Here is a 24,420-nt window from a genome sequence, read left to right as displayed (position 1 = left end):
GGAAAGGGTGCAGCGGCCAGCGGGCGCGATCTCCGGAGCGCGGAGGGCCATGAGGATCCGGAAGCGCACCCCGGCCAGGGCCGCGGACCCGGGGCCCGCGCCGGCGCTCGCCGCCTCGCCGCCGCGTCCCCCGCCGCCGCTGCTGCATCAGCTGCCCGAGGTGAGACGCCGGCTGTTACTGCTACCTGCTACTGCTGCTGCCCCGTGGCCGTGCATCTCTAGGCGCACCCGCCGGCGCGAGGGGAGATTCCTTGCGAGCGTTGACGTGTGCTGCTTCCCAATCGGTTCTTGGGGGCAAGCTCGGGGATCCTGGTTATTCAGGTGGTGTGTGATCGTCCTACTTCCTGCAGTGCTCGCCTCACCCTCTGCCTGCCGTTCCTGCCGCAGGAGGAGGGATCCCGCGAGCAGCAGGAGGAGGAAGAGGCGGAGGAGGAGAAGCGGGTGATCCTGGTCGCCGGGGTCCGCGTCCAAGAAGGAGACGGCGACCGGGTCCCCGCCGCCGCGTCCAACGACAGGTGCGTGTGGACTGAGAAGCCCCCATCTCCTCTGTTCAGGTGTCTGTCCTTTCGAGATCTTGGGTGGGGGTGGGCCGGTGGGGTGGCTGACAAATCGCTTTTTCTTTCCCCCACGCAGCAGCGCAATGGACGACGACGTGCCGAAGCCGGAGCCGCAGGACGCCGGCGCCCGGTGCAGCCGGAACGACGGGAAGCGGTGGCGCTGCAAGGGCGCCGCGGTGCCGGGGTACCTGCTCTGCGACCGCCACATCGCGTGGTCCACACGCAAGCGCAAGCGCAGGCCCAACAAGCACAAGCAGCAGCAGCACGGGCGCGGCGGCGGCGGCGTCCTCCTGCCCTCCGCCGCGAAGGACGAGGCTGCGGCGTCAGCGGAGGAGGACGCGCCTCGGCTGGCGGGGCGCGGCGGCGGCGGCGGCGACGACGACGGGGGGTTCTTCGGCGGGTTCCGGAAGCGGGCGAGGGGCGGCGGGCCTGAGCCGGCGGCGTGATGAAGGCCTTCCGGCTGCAGCTGATTGACACGACCGCGTCGGTGCATCCGCCATTCTCGCCGCGCGTCCGAATCCTTCTCGATTTTGATGCTGATATTGGAGAATTACTGGTAGTAGTAGTGGTGCTAGTGTTCATCAGACGGCAGGCGATTGCAACTTTGGAAGGCGAATGCCGTGATGCCTTTCCAGAGGGGTGGAATCCAGTATCCAGGATCAGATGCGAAAGGCAGGCAATGAGAATGCGGGAACTGGATCATTGGCCGCGCCTCCTCCTCCTCGAGCCTTTTCTAATGTACTTGCTCTGGGCCTATAATATCTTTGCCGAGTGCGGTGGAGGGATCAATAATACGCGTAGTACACACCTACATGATCTCGTAAAGCTTAAGATTACACAAAGAATAGCATGCATATTGGCTGCTAACAGTAGCACGTACATGTGCTCAAAGCGGGGGCGCAAAAGAAGGGGCATTATCGTGAAGGCGTGGGATTAGGTATTTCACCAAACACCTCATGCGCGTGGACCAAACAATAAGCAGGCGTGTCTCATTAAACACCCTGCGCGCGTGAGCTCTCCCCCGAACGGACCAGCCGACAGGCGCTTCCCCACGGCTGCAAATTTGCTCGCCGAACACCATGCATGCTTAGTTGCTTGCACCACAAAGGAGCAGAGGCTTGCACTTTGCCCTTGACATTGCGTTGTTGGCACACCGACAGGCGACAGCCGGCAAGCAGGCCACAATACAGCTCGTCCACGACCACCAGTGTGGCGGCGAGCGCAATGCAGGCGCCCCCCTACCTAGCAGGGGTCATCTGTCGCGGCAGGGGCAGGGCAGGCGGCGCCAGCGTCCCGACATGGTGTGGCCGCCGGCCGGATGGCGCGGCGAGGCGACGACCGACGCCGGCCGGTCCCTCGCCCGCGGCCTGTCGGCACAACCCCACCGCCACCTCGCCAAACGAAGGGCCACGCGTCATCGTGTGCGCGCTGGTGCGGCCACTCGCCCACTCCTCTCCTTGGCGTGTGCTTGCGGAACGTGCAGCCGAGTGGTGGCATTCGCCGGGCCCAGGGTGTACAAGGTACAAGGTGTGCGCGAGGATGGTGTCCTCCTTGGTTCCTTCGGTCCCGTGGCCTCAGGGTAATAGCAGCGCGGTCATGGAGCGGAGCGCGCTGCTGCTGCCGCGCACGTGCGGTACAGGCGGGCATCACGTGTCCTGCCCCGCGCAAGGGACGACCTTTTTCCCCATGTCGTGCGTTCGCATCGCTGCCACCTCGAGTAGTGTCTACAGGCCAACAGTACGGCAGCGTGATTGTACTACTACTAGACTACTGCTGGTGCTGGTGCCACTCATTTACTACTGCTCCACAGCAAGCAGTCAACCCCGTTATTCGGGAAATGAAAAGTCAACTCAGATATATATTTTTTCATCTGGCCAGAGCGCTGCGGGCCGAGCCCGAGCATCGACAGGCCCAGTCCAACGCCGCCGCACGCCCGGCCCGGCCCAAGGTTCTTAGACAGCCCGACTGATGCGCGGGCTCTCCACCTCTCTTGACTCGTCTACCATCTTGCTAGCTGGTCTGCCGCCGACGAGGTCACCGGTCACGGGACCGCGGGCTGCCCTGCCCTCCGGCACGATTTGAGAAGCAAGGTGACCGGAGCGAAAAGAGAGTTGGGCCGGCCGTCGGCGCGCAGCCGACTCCACCCGTCCGTGTGATTATTCGTGACCGGCCGCATCGAATCCAATCGAATCGAAAACATAGCATCCCTCAAAAAGAAAGAAAGAAAAAAGAATCGAAAACATAGCAACGGCTGATCCGAGTGGGCGCGCACGCGAGCTCGTATAAGCAAATTAATCCTCCGCGCACGTGCGTGCAAACTTATTACTTAATCCTTTTCCCGCCGGCGTAACTTGACCAGCATGTAACGACCGGCTTAATTAGTCGAGAAGCCGTTGTGACGCGCAACTGTTTTTTCGGGCCCCAAAACGGCCGGCGCGCTCGTACGGAAGCCCCCCATTCGCAGACACCGCAGGGACACAAGCTCACATTATTCCTCCGAGGAGCCCAACACTACAAGTACATTCATCTCTACGCGAACGGCACCGAATTAACACGCACAAAAAACTGCCCTAATCAGCTCGATGACAAAAGATTGGAACAGGCGAAAATCAGGATGGCAGAAGCCACCTGCAGACACAGACGGTTTGTCCAACCAAGTCACCAGTGAAACCGGACGGGATAAAAAAAAGCTAGGGGGAATTAAGCTAATTATGCCAAGCTAGCTGATTAACCAACCTGTCCACCTACAACAGCAGGGGTTGCTTGATCATCCACCATCACATCAGGGACTTGAGCGACCTCGCCTTCACGGGCTTCCTCTTCCACCGCTTCCACGGCGTCTTCCTCTTCCCGCCACCGTTGCTGGCCCGCGGGTCACCGTCCACGCTGCTGCCGGCGATGCCGATCCCGTCGTAGTCGTCGTCGCTGGTATCCTCGTCGACGCCGGCGATCCCTGCAATGTCGTCGTCGCAGGTAGACACATCGTTGTGAGGCGCAGCGTCACGATTGGCATCCTCGGCAGCTCGGGCCAGCTGGTCTGCGGCAGGAGGGGAAGCGTGTTCGGGCACTTGCTCCTCCTCCTCCTCTTCTTGCTTTACAGGCTCCACTTCTTGCTTTACAGCAGGCGCAGGCTCGTTCGTGCCGCCGCCGCTCCTGCAGTGCCTCTTGCTGCGGAAGGGGCCGAACCCGGCGTAGTAGTAGAAGCCCTCGGTCGCGTTGAAGTCGCTGGTGGGCTTCTTCCTCCGCGGCTTGCTGTTGCCGGAGGGCTTGGAGGCGGCGGCTCGAACCGGCCGCGCGGGCTCCTCCGGCTCGACCACCCCGGGGAACTCGTAGTCCGGGTTCAGGTACGAGCGCTTCTGCACGAAATGGTAGCTGCAGAGGGTGTTGGGCTGGCTCACTGTCCGGTGGCAGTGCCACCGCTTGCCGTCGTTCTTCTTGCACTTCCAGACCCGCGCCGCCTGCGCCTGCTCCCCCTCCTCTTTCTTCACCTTCGCCTTGCTCCAGGCCTCGGCGTCCTTCTTCTTGTCTTTCTCCTCGCTCGCGGCCGCCCTCTTCAGCGCCCTCCTGGCCGCATCGCGCCGCCGCTTGGCTCTCTCCCTGGCAGCCGCGGCCACCCTCTTGGCGTTGGAGACCGGCATGCTGGCCGAGAAGAGCCAGCTCGCGCGAGTCGTGACATGGACGAAGTACCTGTCGACGAGGTCGTCCTCCTCCTAATCGAACGAGACAAGTTAATAATTAATCGAGACAGCAGCACGAGCAGAGGCCACCCGCCACGGCCCCGGAATGGGGCGGCGCGGATCTAGGGTTCGACCCGGCCGCCGCTCCGGCGATTCCAACCCTAGCAGCGGCGGCGCCCCCAAATTACCACGAGGGAAGGGTAGCAAAGGCGACGTCGGCCCCGGCCAGGCAGGCATCCGCGGGCGGAGCCGCCCGCCGGCCAACCCTAGAGGCATGCACGAGGCGGGCGCGGGGGACGCGGCGAGAGCCTCACCAGCGCAGCGACAGCGAGCTTGCGTAGCATGGGTGTCGCAGAGCGACCCGGAGTGGAAGCCGAGAGGAGGGAGCGCGAGGAGGGGCGGGAGGGGTCGGGGAGCGGAGGGGGCGCTGACCTGGGGGTCGGAGAGGGAGAGCTCGGCGATGAGGTCCCACGGCGAGCGGCTGAGCTCGCAGGCCTCCCCGGAGGCAGTGGCGTGGCCGGAGTAGCCGCCCCAGCCGCTGGATTCGGGCGGCGGGGAGCACGCCGCGGGGTGCGGCGGCGGCGGCGGCGTCGTGAGGAGGAGCTCGGGCGGGGCCGGCGCGCCGGGGGCTGGGGCCGCGGAGGCCGAGTAGGCCGAGCCGAGCAGGCGGGTGGCGCTCTTGCGGATCCGCATGGCGGGGTGGGTGCGGCGGGGATCTGGCGGCCCCCGGGGCGCTAGGGTTCGGATTTTGGTGGAGGCGGGGCTAGGACTGGGAGTCGGGGCGCGGGTGGAGGTTGCTCCAGATATTAGAGAGAGAGAGAGAGAGAGGCGTGGGTGTTTCTTTTTTTTTTTCTTGTTTGCTACTGCGGGTGCGCTGCTTGTTGCCGGTGGCCCCTTCTCGTCGTGTGCGGACGAGCGAATCGACACTCCTCTGTATATCTTCAACTCGCAACCGGCTTGGCTCGAACTGTTCAACTGTACTACTTCTCTGCATCTCTTCGTCTGAATCGACACCGACGGATTCACCATGCATTTGGTTTGATCCTTCGAAACCTGAACACGGCGGAATTCAGCTGGTGCTAATCGACCTCGAGATGCAGTGGAGCTAGCTAGCACAGTTAACCCGAGAATAGCGCGGAGCTAGCAACCATCGAGCATGCACAGCAAAAAAAAAATTAAAGTCAAACAGCGCGACAAGTCAACAGCAGAACGGCGAGCAAAGCTAGCTAGCTTTTCTTCTACACCACGGATGTGAGGGCACGTAGGCGGCGGTCGCATCAGGGACTTGAGCGACCGCCGCCTCCACGGGTCTCGTTCCTCCCCCGCTTCATCCGGATCTTCCTCTTGCTGCATGCCGCCATTGCTAGCTACTTGGAGAGCTTGGGGAACACACCATGCATTTCCTGATTTCCATCCATGCATGCCGCTGCTGATGCCAGCAAGACCAATCCCGTCGGTCGTCGTCGGTGCTATCTGCGTCGATGCATATGGCCGCGCGATCCCTGAAATGTCATCGCCGCTGCTAGACGCAGCACCACGAGCTGCAGCCTGATTGGAAATTGGAATTATCATGAAACTTCAGACTGACTGGGATGAGAAGCATCTTAATTTCAGCGCGCCGGCTGTTCCTCTCCACTGATGGAGTCCTCCTCGATCTTCTTCTTGCTTTCTAGGTTCAGAATCGTCAACGCTGCTCCTGCAGTGCCTCTTGCTGCGCAGTCGTAGTAGAAGCCCTCGATCGCGTTGAAGTCATTGCCGGATCGGACTTGTTTCGTGGCTTGGAGCTGGCGGAGGCTTTCCAGGCTCCTGGCCATGGCGCCACCAGCACCTACACTGAATCTAATTCTGGCCGGGTTCAAGTAGTAGGAGCGCTTCTGCACTCAAGTGTACTGGGCTACTGGCACTCTCGCGGAGGGAGACGAGGCGGCTCACTTTCCGGTGGCGCTGCCATCCCGGCCCCCGCCCCCGCGCGCGCCGTCGTTCTTCTTGCAGCTTCACCTGACCTGACACCCCAGCTGCCCCTTCCCTCCTGCTCATCTTTTGCTAGCTTGACCTTTGATGCGTTCTTCTTCGCCTGCCCGCCCTTCTGTTCTGGTTCTTGTTCCCTTTACTCAACGCGCGAGCGAGGTGGGCGAGGCAGTATATCTATCCGGGCTCGAGAGGCCGCCCCGGCCTCTGGATTCGGGCGCGGAGCACAGCGCCAGTTGAGGCGACGGCAGGACGGGGGCGCCGCGCCGAAGGGCGGGACGGCGGAGTAGGAGTAGGAGCTGAGGAGGCAGACGGTACGGTGCTCCTGCGGATCCGCATGGCGTGGACGTGGATCTGAGCCGGGGGCTAGGATTTGGGAGCCGAGAGGGAGAAGCATGGGCTGGCTGGCCGGGAGGGATGATGGAGGGAGAGGGAGAGGGAGAGGGAGAGGGAGATGGGCTTTTGGTTCGGTCGGCTGGCTGGCTCTGTATTTCTTTCTTTTGGGCCCCTTGGGCTTTGTATTTCTTTTGCGCTATACCAGTAGAGCTGCTGGCAGTCCCTCAAAAAAAAAAAAAAGTAGAGCTGCTGGCAGCCTGTGGCCGCCCCCGTCCTAGTGTCCTGTCCGTGACGCGCATGCGGCTGTGACATTTGCTCTAAGTACCACTGCGTTCGGCTGGTGTCCTCCAACTCCAGCGCCAGTATTTTTCTCTCACATCGCTCCAGCTCTAGTCTCCAGCCACCAGCTAGGTAAGTGTTTTTCTCCCACAGCACTCCAGCTCCAGCCTCCAGCCTACCGAACGCAGTGGCGGAGCCAAAAGCTACGAGAAACGGAACGGAACGGAACAGCTAGTGCCGTCCTACGGAGATCACCGTATGTTGCTATACGTACGGTGGCTATACGTCCGGGCGAACAGCCCTCGCGCCACTGGGCAGCAATGCAGATTCAAATGAACTCGAATCATGTGCAAATTATTGTATCGCTAGAATTCGAGTTCCAGTTTGGATTTCACTTTCAGTAATAAGAATTATTCTTTATTTCTAGAACTAAATAAAATTCATAATTTATGAAAATACATGAAAACTAACATTTCAAACAAATATAGTGTTAATATTTTGTTTAATATACTAGCAGAACATTAAAATCAATATTCGAATAAGATATAGAGTCAATATTTATTCAAGTATCAAGATAGATATGGATATAAAAGGCAGTATCAATATGTTAAGTTCTTTTCTGTTTTCCAAACTAGATCTATATATTTGATTATTAGAATTATATCATGAATAGAAAATATAGAATTTAATTCTTTACCTAAATATCAAGCTAATATTCGAATCAATTGTCAGGTTAGATGAATAAAGAATACTTGTAACTTAGTATTTCATTGTGTCTCAATTGTCTTGGTGTCCTTAAAATACTAGCATGAATATCAATGCATTTAGTAGACTGTAGAAGTGATGAGTCTATTAGATGCTCTTTCTTTCTTCCTGCTGCAATTTTCTTATCATGAACTTTAATCTAGGAAGGTTTTTGATGACCCATCCAACATATTAATAGATCACTTTAATTGCTTTGATTCATGGTGTAATATCTCCCATTTTTTAATTATCTTGATTTTCCTAAGGTTTTCATTTTTTTATATTTCACATCTAAATTAAAGGTTTGTGCTTGTCAATGAGCCCTGCAACCAGGCAGCGTTGGACACTTGTTCAATGGTGGCCAGGTGGTGTCTCAAGGTGCACGAGGATGTGCTAGGCTGACCTGCAACCGCATGTTTCGTTGGAATTCAAAGACATGACGAGAGGGGGGTTTAGGGACAAGATCAACAGGAGATAGCCTGGGAGCCAAAATTTGGAGGGAGGGTTGCTGCCAACATGTGGGGGAGAAGGACAGGAGGATGATGGTAGGTGGCTGACAGTGACAGGTGACGGTTTTATTTTTGCTTATTTCATCCTCTCTTCCTTTCTTTATAAAAACCACCTTAATTTTGAAATTTTGACTATTACATAGTACACGCTGAGAAAAAAACCCATATTTTGCTTAAGAACACTCACGTAGCCTTTGTTGAGTTCAAAGTAAAAATGCATCAAAGTAGGCTCCTTTGGAACTTTGGTTTATTTTTTAAGGAGTTTAAAATAATTTCTTAAACTTATAAAAATAACTAATATTCTTGATTTGAGGTGTAGTAACTTAAATATAAATTATTTGCCATATCATGTTGCATAGGAACCTTTTGCAGTTTTATCATAAAATTATTTAATTTGATAATTTAAACCAGGATATAGGACCATACCATACATCCAACCAAACATCATATATAACCATCTCCAATCAAAGTTTATGATATGGGAGATAGTGGGGCGAGACAGAACTGTCATTTTCCTTTTTTTTCTTTTGAGAAACAACCGTTATTTTTCTTTGCTGGACCGTTATGACCCGGAGAGCAAGTAAAACGAAACAAGCGGTTCATGGGCCTGACCTAATTTTTTTTTGGGTTCAAACGCCGTCTTGAGGCTTCGTTGCACAGCAAACATTGCGGCGCCGTTCAGATCCAGCCCAAGAATCACTAGGCTGCCGGCTCGCCCTTTGCCACTGCCGCTTTGCTGGGCTCATTTGGCGCGCACCACGCACGACCACGTACGCAGGCTGAGCCCATCGTCCGTTCAGGTGTGTAGTAGCCTAGCCTGCCGCCTGCACGCGCCGTGGGCCTGGTTAGCCGCCAATGGCCGGCCGCACGCACGCTCGCTCGTCGTGCCACTCGGACTCCGTGCATGCGGAGGACTCTCCTCCTCGTCGATCTGTTGCGCCACAGCCTGCGCGCGGCCGTCGCCGCTGTCCGCGCGACCGCTGTTCGCTGTCGCCTGGAATAGTTTCTAATTTATTTTTTCAGCGTTACAGTAACTTCGAACATTTAACCAATAATTATAAGTATTAAATGTGAATACTGATAAAACTCATTCCAAAACCCTAGGTGAAATTGCGAGATAAAATTTTTAAGTCAAATTATTTAGAAAATTTCTGAGCATCGATCTCTCCTCATGACAAATGCAAGGCAGGAAGAGAAATCCTGTTCTAGGAATCCTGTTCTGGGCCGGGAGACTCCAAAATCCAAATCGAGTCATCAAGCCCGTATAGGTATAGCTAGCTAGCTCCCTTACTTTCGCCTGTCTTGCTGGGAACCGTCTGGAATTCTAATCAACATTTCCTCGTCTCGCCGATTTCAACTCAGATTCTGCCTGCACTCCTGGCTCGCTCGATCTATAAATCAAACCCCCTCTGTCTTATAGATCCATTTTTGTGGATCTCAGCCTTTCCTCTACAGCAACTGAAGGAAGGCTGTGTTGAACCCGCGACCTGGTTCTCAATGGGTTGGCTTCTCACCACTACACCAGGCACGCCCTTCAAAACCACCAATAATAGTCCACCAGCAAAAAAAAATCCTGTAATAAACTGGATGGATTGGAGGCAAATAAACGATATCTATCCAAGCAAGCTAGGGCATCCTAACCAACATAAGAATTGCGCATCCTAGGCAACCAAACAACAATCTATCCAAGAATAAGATGTAGTTGCAGTCATAGAATCAGAAGGCATCTAGCTAAGGTTGACAATTCAAAGGTAGAAAGTTGGGACCTCGCCAAGCTGTGCTTCTGGGTCCTCATGGGCTTGGGTGCTTCTTCTACAACTGCTGGTTTTAGGCCTTTCCTTCACACTGGAGACTGGTTGGTTGAGAAAAGAAGCGAATTGATTGTGTTCTCTTTTTGTTTCTTCAATTTTGAGTTCCAATTGCTTCAACTCAAATTTGAGCTTTGATATGAAATTTCTTCTATTTCTGCTCCAATTTGATGCAATCACTCGTACGTCTTGAATTTAAACATCTTTGAGGACTTTGATGATTTGGGAATTAGATCGGGTTGTCGGGTGTAAAGGAAGTTGGAAGCACTATGCTCAGGTCCTAGTCTGATGTCTTTCTGTCTGCCTCGAGCAGCTTTTGGTCGCTCACAACAGAGGTAGGGAGAAAGAAAAGAGACAAACATCTAAGTGATGGAAAATTCTGTTTATAAATTTTTTTATCCTATTGATTTAATTAGCTAATAAGCTATAAATTTCTCCATTCTTGGCAAGTGTGTAGCATAAAGTTTATGTATTTCACTGGGTAGGTACACGTTTACAGGTAATGTAGAATGTAAATTGGTTAGCATTTAAAAGAGCCAAGTGTTAACTCCTGCAAGAGAGATGCCCAAACTGTACACTTCAAATGTTTTGCATGTATATGTAACATGTATGGCTCCATTTTTTCCTTGCTGAAAGCTCGAGACGTACTACTAAATGGGGAACAATATACATCTACATGACAATATCACTCAATTTATTTTGCTTCTACAAATAATGAGGTAGAGAATTAAGAGAGACCCACTGCCATAATAACCATGTTCATCAAGGTTGGCAACTGCTCCAAGAAACACGTGAGAAGAATGAAAGGCGAAGCAGAGGGATCACCAAACATGGCAAGCTCAGATAACAGTTGGCAAAAGGGATCAGTTACAGAGGAAAGTGATATGTTGAGAGGAAGAGTTGGCAATACATGAGTTACGTCGTAGTAGGAGTAAGATTCACATAGTCAGCCATAACAGTGGCTGCATCAATGAGATGATGACAACAATTACAATATATGAAATGTGACACACCAATGTAGCAGAATTTATCCTTAACCTACAACAACTCCAAGATCACACCGAATCACATATTTAAGAAGTAGAGGCCAAGGTCTTGTCCAACTTTCATCCATGAAACTGTTAAGAATGTTTACAGCTCAAAATGCGAAGTTTTCAACAGTTCATAACATGGCCAATATCGAAAAAGAAAGCAAAGCATATACAGACTGAAGGGCAAAAAAAATTAAGCTAAAATTGAAAAGGAACACTAGCTCAATGTTCAAAAACATCAATCTAAGTTGGTTTCTCTTGATCCTCACATAAAGAAATGACACAGCAGAGTTAGGGCTAACAAAGGTGATGTGATTTTCGAAATCTTCACCGAGGTTGTCTTTCCTTGATACATCTTCTTTAGCTTGACCCTCCAACCATCCTAATGTTCCAGGAAGGCTCTTAAATGAAGCGACACTAACAGGACTAAATTCTTCAACATTCTCAACAATATTCTTTTCTTGTCAAGAAGCCATCACAATAGTAAATGAATTATCATACAAGTGTGCTTCTTGGAGCATCTCTGGGTCCAATATGATGGTGAGGCACTTACCGGCCTTCCATATCTCTGCTTCTCCCTCCAGATCATCAGCAAGTGCGATGCGTAGTAAACATAAATTTCCCTCCTTCACGAGCTCTTGCCCCTTTCCCAAACCAAAGATATCTTGAATTTTTTGAAGCCTTGTAACACTTGATTCTGAATCAATCATCCAATTCTGAACTTCAGAAGGTTTGAGAGCTCAACATACATGGTATAGAGCATTTAACTTATCCTCATCATTCTCAGCAGTTAAATGATAGCACATATTATGTGGTTGGAGCAATTCCTCTGGTCGTTGTGGTTTCTTTCTTGTTGTAGATATTGTACAAGTTGTGCATTAGTTATGTACTTGCCAAACATGGCTAATAAAAAGAAATAAGAAAGTAAATCATTTTTAGCTAATGAGAAAGAAAGATAAAGAAAGCAAGATTACCTATATTTTTAAGGGGTGACAGTCTATCTTTGATGATGAAGATTGGATCTCCATTCAGATGAGCCTCCCATTTTTCCAAGATACAGAGGCCTCAAGATGCTTGTTAGTGTGTGTGCTTCCAATAACATGATGGACCTTTCCAAACAGTCTGGTGTTCCTCATAAACCCATCAACGAACGATACACACTCTCTATTAGGTACCCGACGGCACGTCAATTCATCAAAATGGCTAATCATCCATCTCAAGTGATTAGATAGCTCTCCTAATGTGTCTTTATCACCAGGTCTCTGTTCCCCACATATAACTCTATCAACAACCTCTCAATCTGCGCATACTTCAAGTGAATGTATGCCTTGCTGAATAGCTCTCTTAAGAACTTTGTTATGGCAACTTTTGTAACACCCGTATTTTTCAAATTAGGAACCTAAATAAACTTAATTAGATTTGTTGTAGGTTCGATAAGGTTTTATTTAATTTCTCTTGAATTTAGAGCATTTATCAAAATTAAATAAATTATTTAGCCATAAAATAAATATAAGGAAAATAGGTTTGTGCATTTCATGCTGGTTAGCATTTTTAATTGCTTGTTGTTCAATTTAAATTCGAATTCTCGAGTTTGAATTTAAAATGAAAGTGTTTGAATCTTTTTCAAAAATAGAAAACCCTTCTCCCTTTCTCCCTCTCTTTCAGCCTAGCCCATCTCTCTTCCTTTTTCTTTTTCCCCTGCGGCCCAAGATCCCACCACCGGCCCGTTTCCCGTTTTTCCAGCCCAACCCGGCCCGTTCACTTTCCTTTCTCTCTCTCTCAATGCCGTGTGGGACCCACCTGTCGGACCTTCCTTCTTTCTCTCTCCCGTGCTCGATCCGGTCTCGCAGAGCCCAGCAGCCGGCCGCGCCTCCGCCTTCCATCCTTGACGCCGCCAAGCGGCCTCGCCGGCCCTATATAAAGCGCCCCCTAGACCCCCTGGAACCCCATCAAGCTGCAGCCGCCGCCCAGTTCGCGCAAGCCCTAGCCGCCGCCGCCTTTCACAAGCTCGAGCTCGGCCGCCGCCGAACTGCTTCTTCGCCGCCGCTCTTCACCGGCCAAGTCTTCCCGGAGCTTCGCGTCAAGGTAGTGAAGACCGTAGGCCCTTTTCCCTCTCCTTCTCGCTCTGCTTCGCCGGGGATAGCTCGCCGGAGCTAGACTCCGCCGCACCGCCGCCCCACTTGCCTACCGCCACGTCTGCGCCCCGCACAGACCCCGCCGTTGCGTTCGCCGTGTCGCGCTCATGCTCCCTGACCTAACCCCGAGCTGAAACCTAGCCCGGATGGCCGTTTTCGGCCTACGCCGGCGAAGCGCCGCCGCCCCTACCTCGCTGCTGGCGCTTAGCGCCGCCGCTATGCCCCGACTCGCCCTGGCCGTTCGATCTTCATCCGACGGTCGAGATCCAATCTAAAACAAGTCAAACCTAGTCAATACCGGTCAACTGTGTCAGTTTTGCAAATAAGCCCCCCTGTTTTTTCCAAAATCAACCCGCCATCCTCTGCAGTTCAAAAGAATTTATGAAAAAGCCCTTTATTTTATGTTTTAGCCCCTGATCTTTTAGGTTTTTCGCAGTTTAGTCCTAAAACCATGTTTTAGCCATAACTTTCTTGTTTTTAATCCGTTTTCGACGAATCTTGCGCCCACGCGATCCTTGCAACGTGTGCAATAGTTTAGCAACCTTATTTTGTACTGTTCATAGTGTTTGGTGTACTGCTTCTTATCTTTTGCACTTATTTGCTTGTATGTGCGTGTTTGGTGCGATAGACGATCCGCAGTTCGAGGAGCAACATCAAGACCAACGCTTCGAAGGACCGGACCAGCAGCACTTTGAGCAAGGCAAGTGGACCCTTGATCATGCTTTTGGTCCCATGAAACACCAAACAATTCACCTTTACTCTTTATGTACATGTATGTGTCTATAATATAATGGAACCCGAATTAAGGATATGCCTAGTGTTATTTATCTTTTTTCTTGATCAACTTGGGTTCTTTAATTCATGTTGGGTAGCTATGCTAGTTGCTATACTTTAGTTATGGTTGGTTAATGTTGAGACAAATGCTATACTTGTTTTACTTCATGTTCATGATGGTTTAATGTTGTTAATCAAGATCATATGTGTTAATTGGAACATGGAGAACCACCTAAGAAAACATTTCAACCACAATATCACATGGCTCTGATCTTGGCTAATTAATTAGAGACTCTAACTTGTGACATTCTTACCGAAAGGGCAAGAGGGGATGCATCGATGGGGTATAGCTCGATCCTCTTGGGGCAATTAGTATTGTTTAATGATTCTTTGGCAAGATACCACCTCATTAGGACAGTGTTATGACTAAACCTTAGCGGATTGTCATAGGTTAGGGAATTTTTGTAAAGACCTCGTAGCGTCCATATGCAGTCATATCTAAGGAAGTGTGATATGGTGCTTGGCCCGCACTTGCATGGTTGGGTTTAAAGTTCTTTGAACTTTTACGCAAATTGTGGTGAAAGTGTACAACTTCTGCAGAGTATAAAACTAATATGTCAGCCGTACTCATGGTCAAGAGCGGCTTGGACCCTCACATGATAATTGAACTCTAAATCGATGTTTTTACTTATGGTTATGTTGTTTATCTTTATATATGCTTATCTTATGGGTTTAATGGTATATACTTATATCTAGTTAATACTTGCTAATAAAACTTGATTAACTAAAAGTGCTGAGTGCAGTTAAACTGTGTCAGCTATTCCTTGTCTTAGCCTTGCATGTATTATAGTTATTTCCCTACCACTTGTTGAGTACCAACCATAACTGTACTCACCCTTGCATAATTGCTGCTCAGAGCACAACAATTGTCCGAAGTATCAAGAAGACTTCGAGGATTTCTAGGCGTATGTCTCCCAGTCATCTGCCTGTGTTAAAGAAGATTCCGCTGCTACTCTATAGACGTTTATTCATTCGCTTAAGACATTCGGTTTTGTAATAAAGTTATTTAATACTCTCTTTTCGCTTTGCACTTGTGATGATAATCACTTTATAGTCAATCATATGTGTGTAAACTGATTCTGACGCACATATGAGATGCATTCGGTTTGCCTTCATAAACCGGATGTGACAACCTTGTTATCTCCTACTTGAGAACTTTTATGCCATGGTATGACAAAAGGGGAGAGGAGCACCACTATTTATAGAACTCCATGGATCTTATGGTTTTGCCATGTGTCCATCTTCTACACACTTCTTTACAAAATATCTAGCTCTAGAATTTTTCTCATGTTTATCTAACCATACAGATATCTAATTTCTAGAGTATTCCATATTTCACCATGAGACATGGTAAAGTTCTCAAAATTGCATTTCTATTTCAACATCGTGCATAAATCTATGAGTAATTTTGAATATAAATATATTACTAAGTTTTGTAAATAATTTCAATACTAAACAACAATAAATAAAGACTAATTATATAGTCTAGCTGGCTAAATAACCTTTAATCTAGCGGCTATAGCTGGCTGTTAGCTGATTTAGCCTTTTAAAACTAAGAGATGGATATCCTAACTTTCTCCTCTCCCAAAGCTATAGCAGCTATAGTGGCGGCTATAGTTGGCTATTTAGAACCTTAGTTTAAATATAAAAACATACAATACTGCGCAGACTGCAGTATAACTAATCATAGTAGTTTATAGCATTTGAAGAAACCCTGGGTCTAATATTTGAGCCAACATTATGTCTTCCTTTTTCAAAAAATAGATAGACTAGACTATAATTAAAAAAAACTGAAGGTGTGCACGTGATTTTCTTTAAACGTACTATAATTAGTTTTCAATTAACAATCCGAGCTACTGTACTTGTTTCCTTGATTCCTTGCAAGCCCCTTCAAGTTTACTGTATTGTGTTTTGCTACCGAACTGCCATGCTTTTGCAACGACTCAAGAGTGTTGTAGAACAAGTGCTTTTGCATTGTTGAAAATGGTTGTCTTTCTCTCCTTCCCCTCTCCCATTTTAACTGAAATAAAAAGTGCATGTCAATCTAGTCACAAATACACGGGGAGAGCAGAATTTGGTGCGTATGTCTAGGTTTCGAAAACAAAAGATATATATGGGTGGGTTTACAGAAGAAAAGAACTCCAAAAAAGCCATGTACTTGGAGAACCCACAACTTGTGAACAAAAGTTAAACAGTGTTTTTCGAAATGTTTTTCAAAATTAAACTACAGTTCTTGGACTACACAAAGGATTGGCGAACTATAGTTTATGTATATATATATATATATATAGTGTTTTACAATAGAGCAAGTCCAACTATTGTCTTAACTTATTCATATCAGTATAGTTGAACATTTATATTACATGTCAGCTTGATAAAAAATCAGATTCCTCATATGAATAGTAGTAATTAATGTGCGGAGAGTTAGCTTCAGGTAACCGAAATTCACCATAAGGATCCCTTCGGTCGCACACACAGTCACACACACAAGGTAGTCTCGTGAACCTCACCATGTGCATGAGGTCACGCCATGTGCTCACAACATCAGCTGCATATATAGGCGTGTTTGGAACCAACCGCTAGAGCTATTTGGGAGGTCAAGCAAATAACTCTTCAATAAAATAGCTCTTCACATATTTGAATCCAAGAACTATTTTGAACTATTTGACTCATAAAGTACATTTTCAATCATTTGGGTGTCACTTTTTCAAGAGAGAGAGTGAGAGAATAAATGGAATTCATCCGAAATAGCTCAAATAATCATTTCTTGGGTGAGACAATTTTTTGAGGTGAGCTATTTGCAAATAGCCAAGAATTAGCCCTCATGTTTGGAGATTTTAGATTATCTTAGGCTAGAAAAAAGAAGGCTAGCTAGAAATAATCCCATGGATCCAATCATGCCCTTTGTGCCAGATAATTCTGATTCTGGTTTCGAAAAAAAATCTGGGCGTAAAGTATGGAGACCAGCCTGTGCTGTGCTGCACTCTGGTAAACGGTAAACCGTATGTACATCAGACGACCCCACGGGACTAATCACATCACACACGTGTAATGTCACATCGACAGTCACCCAAAGCTTCCGTGCTCGCACGGCGCACTTCACAGTTCACGTTGTGTTGGTGTTCAGCCTCGCGCCGCCGATCTCCTCCCCGTGGACCACCAGCCCTTCTGCGCCATAGCCTTTGTTCACCTCTTCCCCTGCATCACAACGATAATTTCTCGTCAACTCGTGATCGATCACTAGTACGGGCGAGTGTGTTTTTCTTCGTACGAAATTATTGTTCGATCTATAGAACAGAACAGAACCGAATTCAGTACCTGTGGCTGCGCTTGGTTGCATGGTCTCGGAGACGCGGTTCCCGCCGGTGAGCGACGTGACGGCCTCGCAAGCCTTGGCCACCATCTGCCCGGGCGCCGGCACCCGCTGCGCCACCGTGCCGCCGGCGTCCTCCTTGCGGCGCTTCAGGGTGCCGGAGATCGCCTCGCTGAGCACGCGGTTCTCGTCGCCCGGCCGCAGCTTCTCGGCGATGTACCTCGTCACCGTCACCCCCCTGACCTGCCCGCCGGCGGCGCCCGCGTCCAGCTGCTGCGCGCCGACTCCGGGCGTCGCCGTGCCGGCCGACCGCGTGGTCTGCTGTGATGGAATTTGGGCTAGGCTCATGAACATTTTCAGAAATTCCAAATAAATCTCAAATGTCTATGTTGCATGAAAAAAGTAAGCTAGGGTGCAAACCTTTAATTCCACATTGCTAGGAGAAGTTGAGGAGGTCTATGGATCTCCTATATATCTAACACATAGGCTGCCATCAGAGTACACATCAACTCAAGCTAAAGTTACAAAACTGAGCTAGGGTTACAAACCTAGAGTTTTGCCTCTTTCTCGCTGCAGCGCCGCCATCATAGTCTAATCCATCCCGAACGATAGCGTGCACCGGCGAACGGGAGCAGGTCTCCGGAACCGCTCGCTCTTGTGATCCTGTACCGGGAGAGGGCGAATAAGATTTTTGGGAAGCGCTAAGCGCGACTGATCATCTTGTTCGCCACGGCTCGTCCTCCGTACAAGTCGGGAGCTGCGGCGTACCGTCGTCTGCAACGCCGGTTGCTGCGCTCCGTTCGAAGGACCGTCTTCGTCTCGTCTGCGCCTTTCATCTTCCCGGCGGCTCCCGCACAGTACGTATTTTGTGATCAGATCTGTTTCATAATCATGTTTTCTGAGATTATGTTTATGATATACGTATTGTCTAGTATGTTAGAGTCATGCATGCTAGGTTTAATTCTCGTCACGATAAATCTAGTTCGGAATTTAAACTTACAGTTGTCTATTTCTCCAATAATCCAAAAACCTTATTATAGACAATCTGTTGATTTAACAATGGCTGATTTCGCTGAGTCACTGAGGCCAGAAAAGTTTATTGACGTGAACTTTAAGATCTGGAAGTCCAAGGTTTGCCTCTGGTTGACTGCTATGCACATCTGGGACATGAGACTTGGCAAGCCTGAGGGCGTACTTACTGCTGAAGAGCAGAAGAAGTACGATGAGGCCAATAATCTCTTTGTCGGATGTATCATTAGTAATCTGTCAGACGGATTAGTCCGTGTGTACATTGATGAGACAGAGGCGAAGACGCTGTGGGATGCTCTGGTTGCAAAGTATGATGCAACAGATGCGGACAATGAACTATACCTCATGGAGAGTTTCCATGACTACAGGATGGTGAATAACCGTTCTGTGGTGGAACAGGCGCATGAGGTGCAGTGCATTGTCAAGGATCTTGATCTCCTTAAGTGTCATATTCCCGACAAGTTTGTGGCTGGATGCATTATTGCAAAGTTACCTTCCCAGTGGAGGAACTTCGCCACAACTCTAAAACACAAGAGACAGGAGATATCAGTTGAAAATCTGATAGCGACTCTTGATGTTGAGGAGAAGGCTCGGAAGAAGGACGTGCCTGAGAAAGAAGATCAAGGTCAGTCCAGCGCCAACCTGGTCCAGAAGTTCCCACGTGGCAAGAACAAAGGGAACAACAAGCCTAACAAGACCAGTACCTTCAAGAAGAAGAAAAATAAGGCTTTGGAAAAGTGCTATGCATGTGATAAGCTTGGACACTTCTCCAAGGAGTGCCCAGATCGGGTAGACCGCAGGACCAAGAAAGCAAATGAGTCCAAGGATGTCAACATGGTGACCATGAGCAACACTGGAGATGGATACGGTAATTTACCTACAGTTCTTTCAGTTTTTCAATCCACGAGTTGGTGGCTTGATACGGTTGCTAATGTTCATGTGTGTGCTGACATCTCTATGTTTTCTTCTTACCAGACCGTCCGGGACTTCTCCGTGCTGATGGGGAACGGCTCACATGCTTCTGTTCATGGTGTTGGCACGGTAGATCTGAAGTTTACTTCGGGGAAGATCGTGCAGCTGAGGAACGTGTAGCATGTGCCCACTATCAACAAGAATCTGGTCAGCGGGTCAGTCCTATGTAAAGACGGGTTTAAGGTAGTGTTAGAGTCCAATAAGTTTGTCGTGTTGAAACATGGACAATTCATTGGTAAAAGGCTATGATTGCGGTGGTTTGTTCCGCTTTTCTCTTGCTAATTTTTGTAATAAGTCGGTGAACCATATTTGTGGCAACGTTAGCGATGATGCGAGTGTTTGACATTCACGTTTGTGTCATGTTAATTTTGGTTTGATGTCTCGGCTTTCCGGCATGTGTTTAGTTCCGAAATTATCCATTGCCAAAGGTTCTAAGTGCCATAGTTGTGTACAATCAAAGCAACCTCGGAAGCCTCACAAGGCTGCTGAGGAGAGACACTTGGCACCTCTAAAACTTATATATTCTGATCTTTGTGAGATGAATGGTGTGTTGACAAAAGGTGGAAAAAGATATTTCATGACATTAATTGACGATGCGACTAGATTTTGCTATGTTTATTTGTTGCGAACTAAGGATGAAGCGTTAGACTACTTTAAAATCTATAAAGCTGAAGTTGAGAATCAAACGGGATTGCCGAGAGGAAAAACCGCACGGTGACTGACTTGGTTAACTCCATGTTAGACACAGCTGGTCTTTCTAAGGCATGGTGGGGGGAGGCTGTATTGACTTCGTGTCATGTCTTGAATAAAGTTCCAAACAAGAATCAAGTTCAAACTCCATATGAGATGTGGAATGGGAGAAAACCATCACTTTCTTATCTACGCACGTGGGGGTGCTTAGCGAAAGTTAATGTGCCTATTCCAAAGAAGCGCAAGTTGGGACCTAAGACAGTGGATTGTGTCTTTCGAGGATATGCTTAGAGGAGCATTGCTTATAGATTCTTAGTAGTTAAATCTGAGATACCAGATGTGCATGTTGATACTATTATGGAATCTCGTGATGCAATATTTTTTGAGAATATTTTTCTATGAAAGATATGAATAGCAATTCTAGATTTTCGATAGAGATAACTCCTCAACCTGCAGCACCTATCGAGTCTTCTGAACAATCCGATGAATATGAGCATGTCCTAGAGAAGAATGACAGTGAAGTTCCTAGAAGGAGTAAGAGACAAAGGATTGTAAAATCTTTTGGTGACGATTTCACTATGTACCTTGTGGACAATACTCTCACGTCCATTGCAGAGGCATATGCATCTTCAGATGCAGATGATTGGAAAGAAGCAGTCCAAAGTGAGATGGACTCAATTCTTTCTAATGGGACATGGGAGCTCACTGAACGACCCTATGGTTGCAAGCCAGTAGGATGTAAGTGGATATTCAAGAAGAAGCTTAAGCCTGATGGTACTATTGACAAGTACAAGGCTCGACTTGTTGCTAAAGGGTACACAAAAAAGATGAAGACTTATTTGATACTTATTCACCTGTCGCTAGATTGACCACTATTCGAGCATTAATTTCCTTGGCTGCCTCATATGGTCTTATCATTCATCAGATGGATGTTAAGACAGTTTTCCTAAATAGAGAGTTGGATGAGGAGATCTACATGGACCAGTCTGATGGATTTGTAGTGAAAGGTCAAGAAAACAAGGTGTTTAAACTCTTGAAGTCTTTGTATGGGTTGAAACAAGCACCTAAGCAATGGCATGAGAAGTTCGACAGAACTTTAACTTCTGCGGGCTTTGTCATTAATGAGGCTGATAGATGTGCGTACTATCGCTATGGTGGGGGTGGAGGAGTGATATTATGCTTGTATGTGGACGACATACTGATCTTTGGCACAAACATTGATGTGATCAATGAGGTCAAGTCCTTTCTATCAAAGAGCACCCTGCTGTGCTTGAGGGATATAGTGATTCAAACTGGATATCTGACGCTGATGAACTATATGCCACGAGTGGGTATGTGTTTATCCTTAGAGGTGGTGCGATATCATGGAGGTCTTGCAAACAAACTATTTTGATGTGATCAACCATGGAAGCAGAACTTACTGCTTTGGACACAGCCACTGTTGAGGCAGAGTGGCTGCGTGAGCTCTTGATGGACTTGCCTGTCGTTGAGAAACCAGTGCCGGCCATCCTTATAAACTGTGACAATCAAACGGTAATAGTCAAAGTGAACAGTGCTAAGGATAATGCAAAATCATCAAGACATGTTAAAAGACGACTGAAGTCTATCAGGAAGTTGAGAAACTCCGGAGTGATAAATGTGACTTATATTCAAACAGACAAAAACCTGACAGATCCCTTTACAAAAGGATTATCACGGAATGTGATAGATAGTGCATCAAGGGAGATGGGTATGAGACCCGTATAAATTGCCACAGTGGTAACCCAACCTATGTGATCGAAGATCCCGTGAATTAGGACTTGGGGAGAACAAGCTGATGGTGAACTGAGGAGAGTAATGGTTAAACCCTCTCTAAGAAAAGATGCAATACTCTCAGTTGCTGTAAGTCAGGTTGGCTATTTGCCTTAATGTGTTTCTGTTTGGCTCTAATGAGTAAAGGTGCTGTCCTATAGAACATTCTTGAAAGAACACACCTATATGAGTCTGACTGTCTAACGTCGAAGTCTGTGAGATTTGGGTGATCTCTAGTAAACTCATGAAGAGACCAGGGAGTACGACGTACATGCTCCAATCGCGGAGCAGGCTACTGGCTGCCGTGTACTGGTTCGGGCTTTGAGTGAATCTTGTTCGCACAAAATTTGCAATTCAAGGTTTAGTACATTGTTCAAATTGTGAATGAGTGTAGCTTGAAGCTCTAAGCGAGAGTTCAACTTAACAGTCTTTACTGAAAGACTGGTATATAAACAGTAGTGAGAGATAGACAGAATCTCTGATGGGTATTTGAGATTTGGTGGGGGATTAATGGAATTTGGGCTAGGCATATGAATAATTTCAGAAATTCCAAATAAATCTCAAAGGCCCATGGTGCATGAAGGAAGTGAGTTAGGGTGCAAATCTTTAATCCCACATTGTTGGGGGAAGTTGAGGAGGTCTTATGGATCTCCTATATATCTAATCCATAGGCTTCCATTAGAGTACACATCAACTCAAGCTAAAGTTACAAAACTAAGCTAGGGTTACAAACCTAGAGTTTTGCCTCTTTATCTCTGCTGCGCCGCCATCATAGTCTAATCCATCCCGAACGACGGCGTGCACCGGCGAACGGGAGAGCAAGTCTCCGGAATCGCTCGCTCTTGTGATCCTGCACCGGGAGAGGGCGAATAAGATTTTTAGAAAGCGCTAAGTGCGACTGCTCATCTTCTTCGCCACGGCTCGTCCTCCGTCCAAGTCAGAAGCTGCGGCGTACCGTCGTCTGCAACGTTGGTTGCTGCGCTCCGTTCGAAGGACCGTCTTCGTCTCGTCTGCGCCTTTCGTCTTTCCGGCGGCTCCCGCACAATACATATTTTGTGATCAGATCTGTTTCATAATTATGTTTTCTGATATCAAGTTTATGATATACGTATTGTCTAGTATGTTAGAGTCATGCATATTAGATTTAATTCTCGTCATGATAAATCTAATTCAGAATTTAAACTTACAGTCGTCTATTTCTCCAACATGCTGAACCTTGCCCGCCACGGCGGTGCCACCGCCCTTCTCGTACACGGTGCTCGCCAGATGCTTCCCTTACTCCGTGGTGCCGGCCGCCGCGGACCTGATCATGTCCGTGTACCCCGGGCTGCCCGACGCGCCGCGGCCGTGCCGTCCCCCGCCGCGGGCGCATCTTTCCATTCCTCGCCGGTGCCTGCGTCCGACACCGGCATTGCCTCGCTGCGTGCGTGTGCGTCTTCCGGCTTGCCCACCGGCGGGCGGAGGTTGGGCGCGACGGCGGCGACCTTCTCGTACGCGGTGGACGCCAGCTGCTTGCCGTACCCGGCGGTGCCCGCGGCCACCGACTTGATTTTGTCCGTGTACCCCGCGCCGGACGAACCGTTCGTCGCGTCCGCGGCTGCGTGGGCATCCATCTTCAATCAACTCCTCCGTCGTGCCGGCGTTAGACGCCGCCGCTCGGTGCGCTCGCCTCCGTTGCGCTTCCCCGCGCCGACGGCCGTGCCGGCGACCTTCTCGTACACCGTGCTCGCGAGCTTCTTGCCGTACTCCGTGGTGCCGGCTGCCGCGCAGCCGCGCTCTTGAGCTTGTCCGTGTAACTCGCGCCGCCGCCGCCGAAGGCCATCTTGTCGGCGGCCGCGTCCTCCCACTCCGCCTTGGCGTCCTTCTTCCCCGCGCCCACGTGCGCCGGGTCGTCGGACAGGTAACAGGTTCATGGTCTCGAACTGCTGCGCCACGGGCGTCGTGCCTACGTCCTCACCCTCTGCAAAATTAGCACACTTGCGTTGCGTGTAAGTCAACACGAGCAGGCAGAGCGTGGCAAAAGGCATGATCGGGTCGCGCAGCGGGAGTCGTGGAGCGCGGCGCGACCGGGTCCTCGACGACGGGGCCGCCGAGGTCGCCGAGCCGCACCCCGGGTGTGCCGCGCCGTCGCCCTCCCTCTCCTGCACGGCCGGTGCCCTCGCCGGATCGTACTTCGCAGCTAGGTCCTAAATAAACATGCAGAGTATTATGAATTTGATGCCACAAATACAGAATATCATCATACGAAGTGGGCGCACAGTTGGTGGGCTGGGCCTGGTCTGCCAGGTCAGCATGTGTTGCGTGAAGGGCCGTTCTGTTCGGCCTTTCGGGCTGGGCTTCCAGGCGCATGTTGACAGCAGTCCACTGTACAACCAGCCCACTGTGCCTGTCTACTATTCAAACTTGGAAATTCGTCTACAAACTTGCTGCATGGCCGCCTTCAGTTTCAGTCTTTCAGCGAAGTGTATACTCTACGGTCTGTATCAGAGAAGAAGAGAAGAGGGTCAGAGAGATCAATAATTCAGGACTTCTCCCCGCTCCTGTATTTCATTGGTTGTTCTTTCTCTCAAACCCGAATTTAAAGTCCCCTCAAGTCTACCAATTAATCCTCGATAATTCCTTTGTTCTGAACGCACATAAAATGCTGTTTTTTTTTTCCGAATCACATAGCACAAACACGGATGCTTACAAACATGCACGCACATTCTCTATGAACACACGCGCTCAACCCTACCCTTATGAGCACC

At 49.2% G+C, this 24,420-nt stretch overlaps 2 protein-coding genes and 1 pseudogene across 4 annotated transcripts; 1 reads left to right on the top strand and 2 right to left on the bottom strand.

Moving 5' to 3' along the window:
• On the top strand, window positions 1-1,368 carry LOC120650903 (translation initiation factor IF-2-like). 3 transcript variants are annotated; one of them, XM_039928212.1, is made up of 3 exons: window positions 1-160; window positions 388-515; window positions 637-1,368. In XM_039928212.1, exons 1-3 carry the CDS (start codon window positions 50-52, stop codon window positions 1,001-1,003), a joined length of 606 nt encoding a protein of 201 aa, XP_039784146.1. In that variant the 5' UTR covers window positions 1-49; the 3' UTR covers window positions 1,004-1,368. The 3 variants fall into 3 exon arrangements, with proteins under 3 accessions (XP_039784146.1, XP_039784145.1, XP_039784144.1); XM_039928211.1 differs by having other exon boundaries at window positions 634-1,368; XM_039928210.1 differs by having other exon boundaries at window positions 388-554; window positions 634-1,368.
• Window positions 1,369-3,031: 1,663 nt separating this feature from the next.
• On the bottom strand, window positions 3,032-5,048 carry LOC120650902. Its single transcript, XM_039928209.1, has 2 exons — window positions 4,667-5,048; window positions 3,032-4,267 (listed from the first exon to the last, which is right to left on the bottom strand). Exons 1-2 carry the CDS (start codon window positions 4,925-4,927, stop codon window positions 3,335-3,337), a joined length of 1,194 nt encoding a protein of 397 aa, XP_039784143.1. The 5' UTR covers window positions 4,928-5,048; the 3' UTR covers window positions 3,032-3,334.
• An 11,936-nt stretch (window positions 5,049-16,984) lies between these two features.
• On the bottom strand, window positions 16,985-24,105 carry LOC120647860 (annotated as a pseudogene).
• Between the last annotated feature and the right edge of the window lie 315 nt (window positions 24,106-24,420).

This window comes from Panicum virgatum, chromosome 9K (assembly GCF_016808335.1).
Source record: "Panicum virgatum strain AP13 chromosome 9K, P.virgatum_v5, whole genome shotgun sequence".
NCBI lineage: Eukaryota > Viridiplantae > Streptophyta > Magnoliopsida > Poales > Poaceae > Panicum > Panicum virgatum.
The sequence above is the reverse complement of the archived record's forward strand: the minus strand, read 5'-3'. Positions and strand labels throughout refer to the sequence as shown.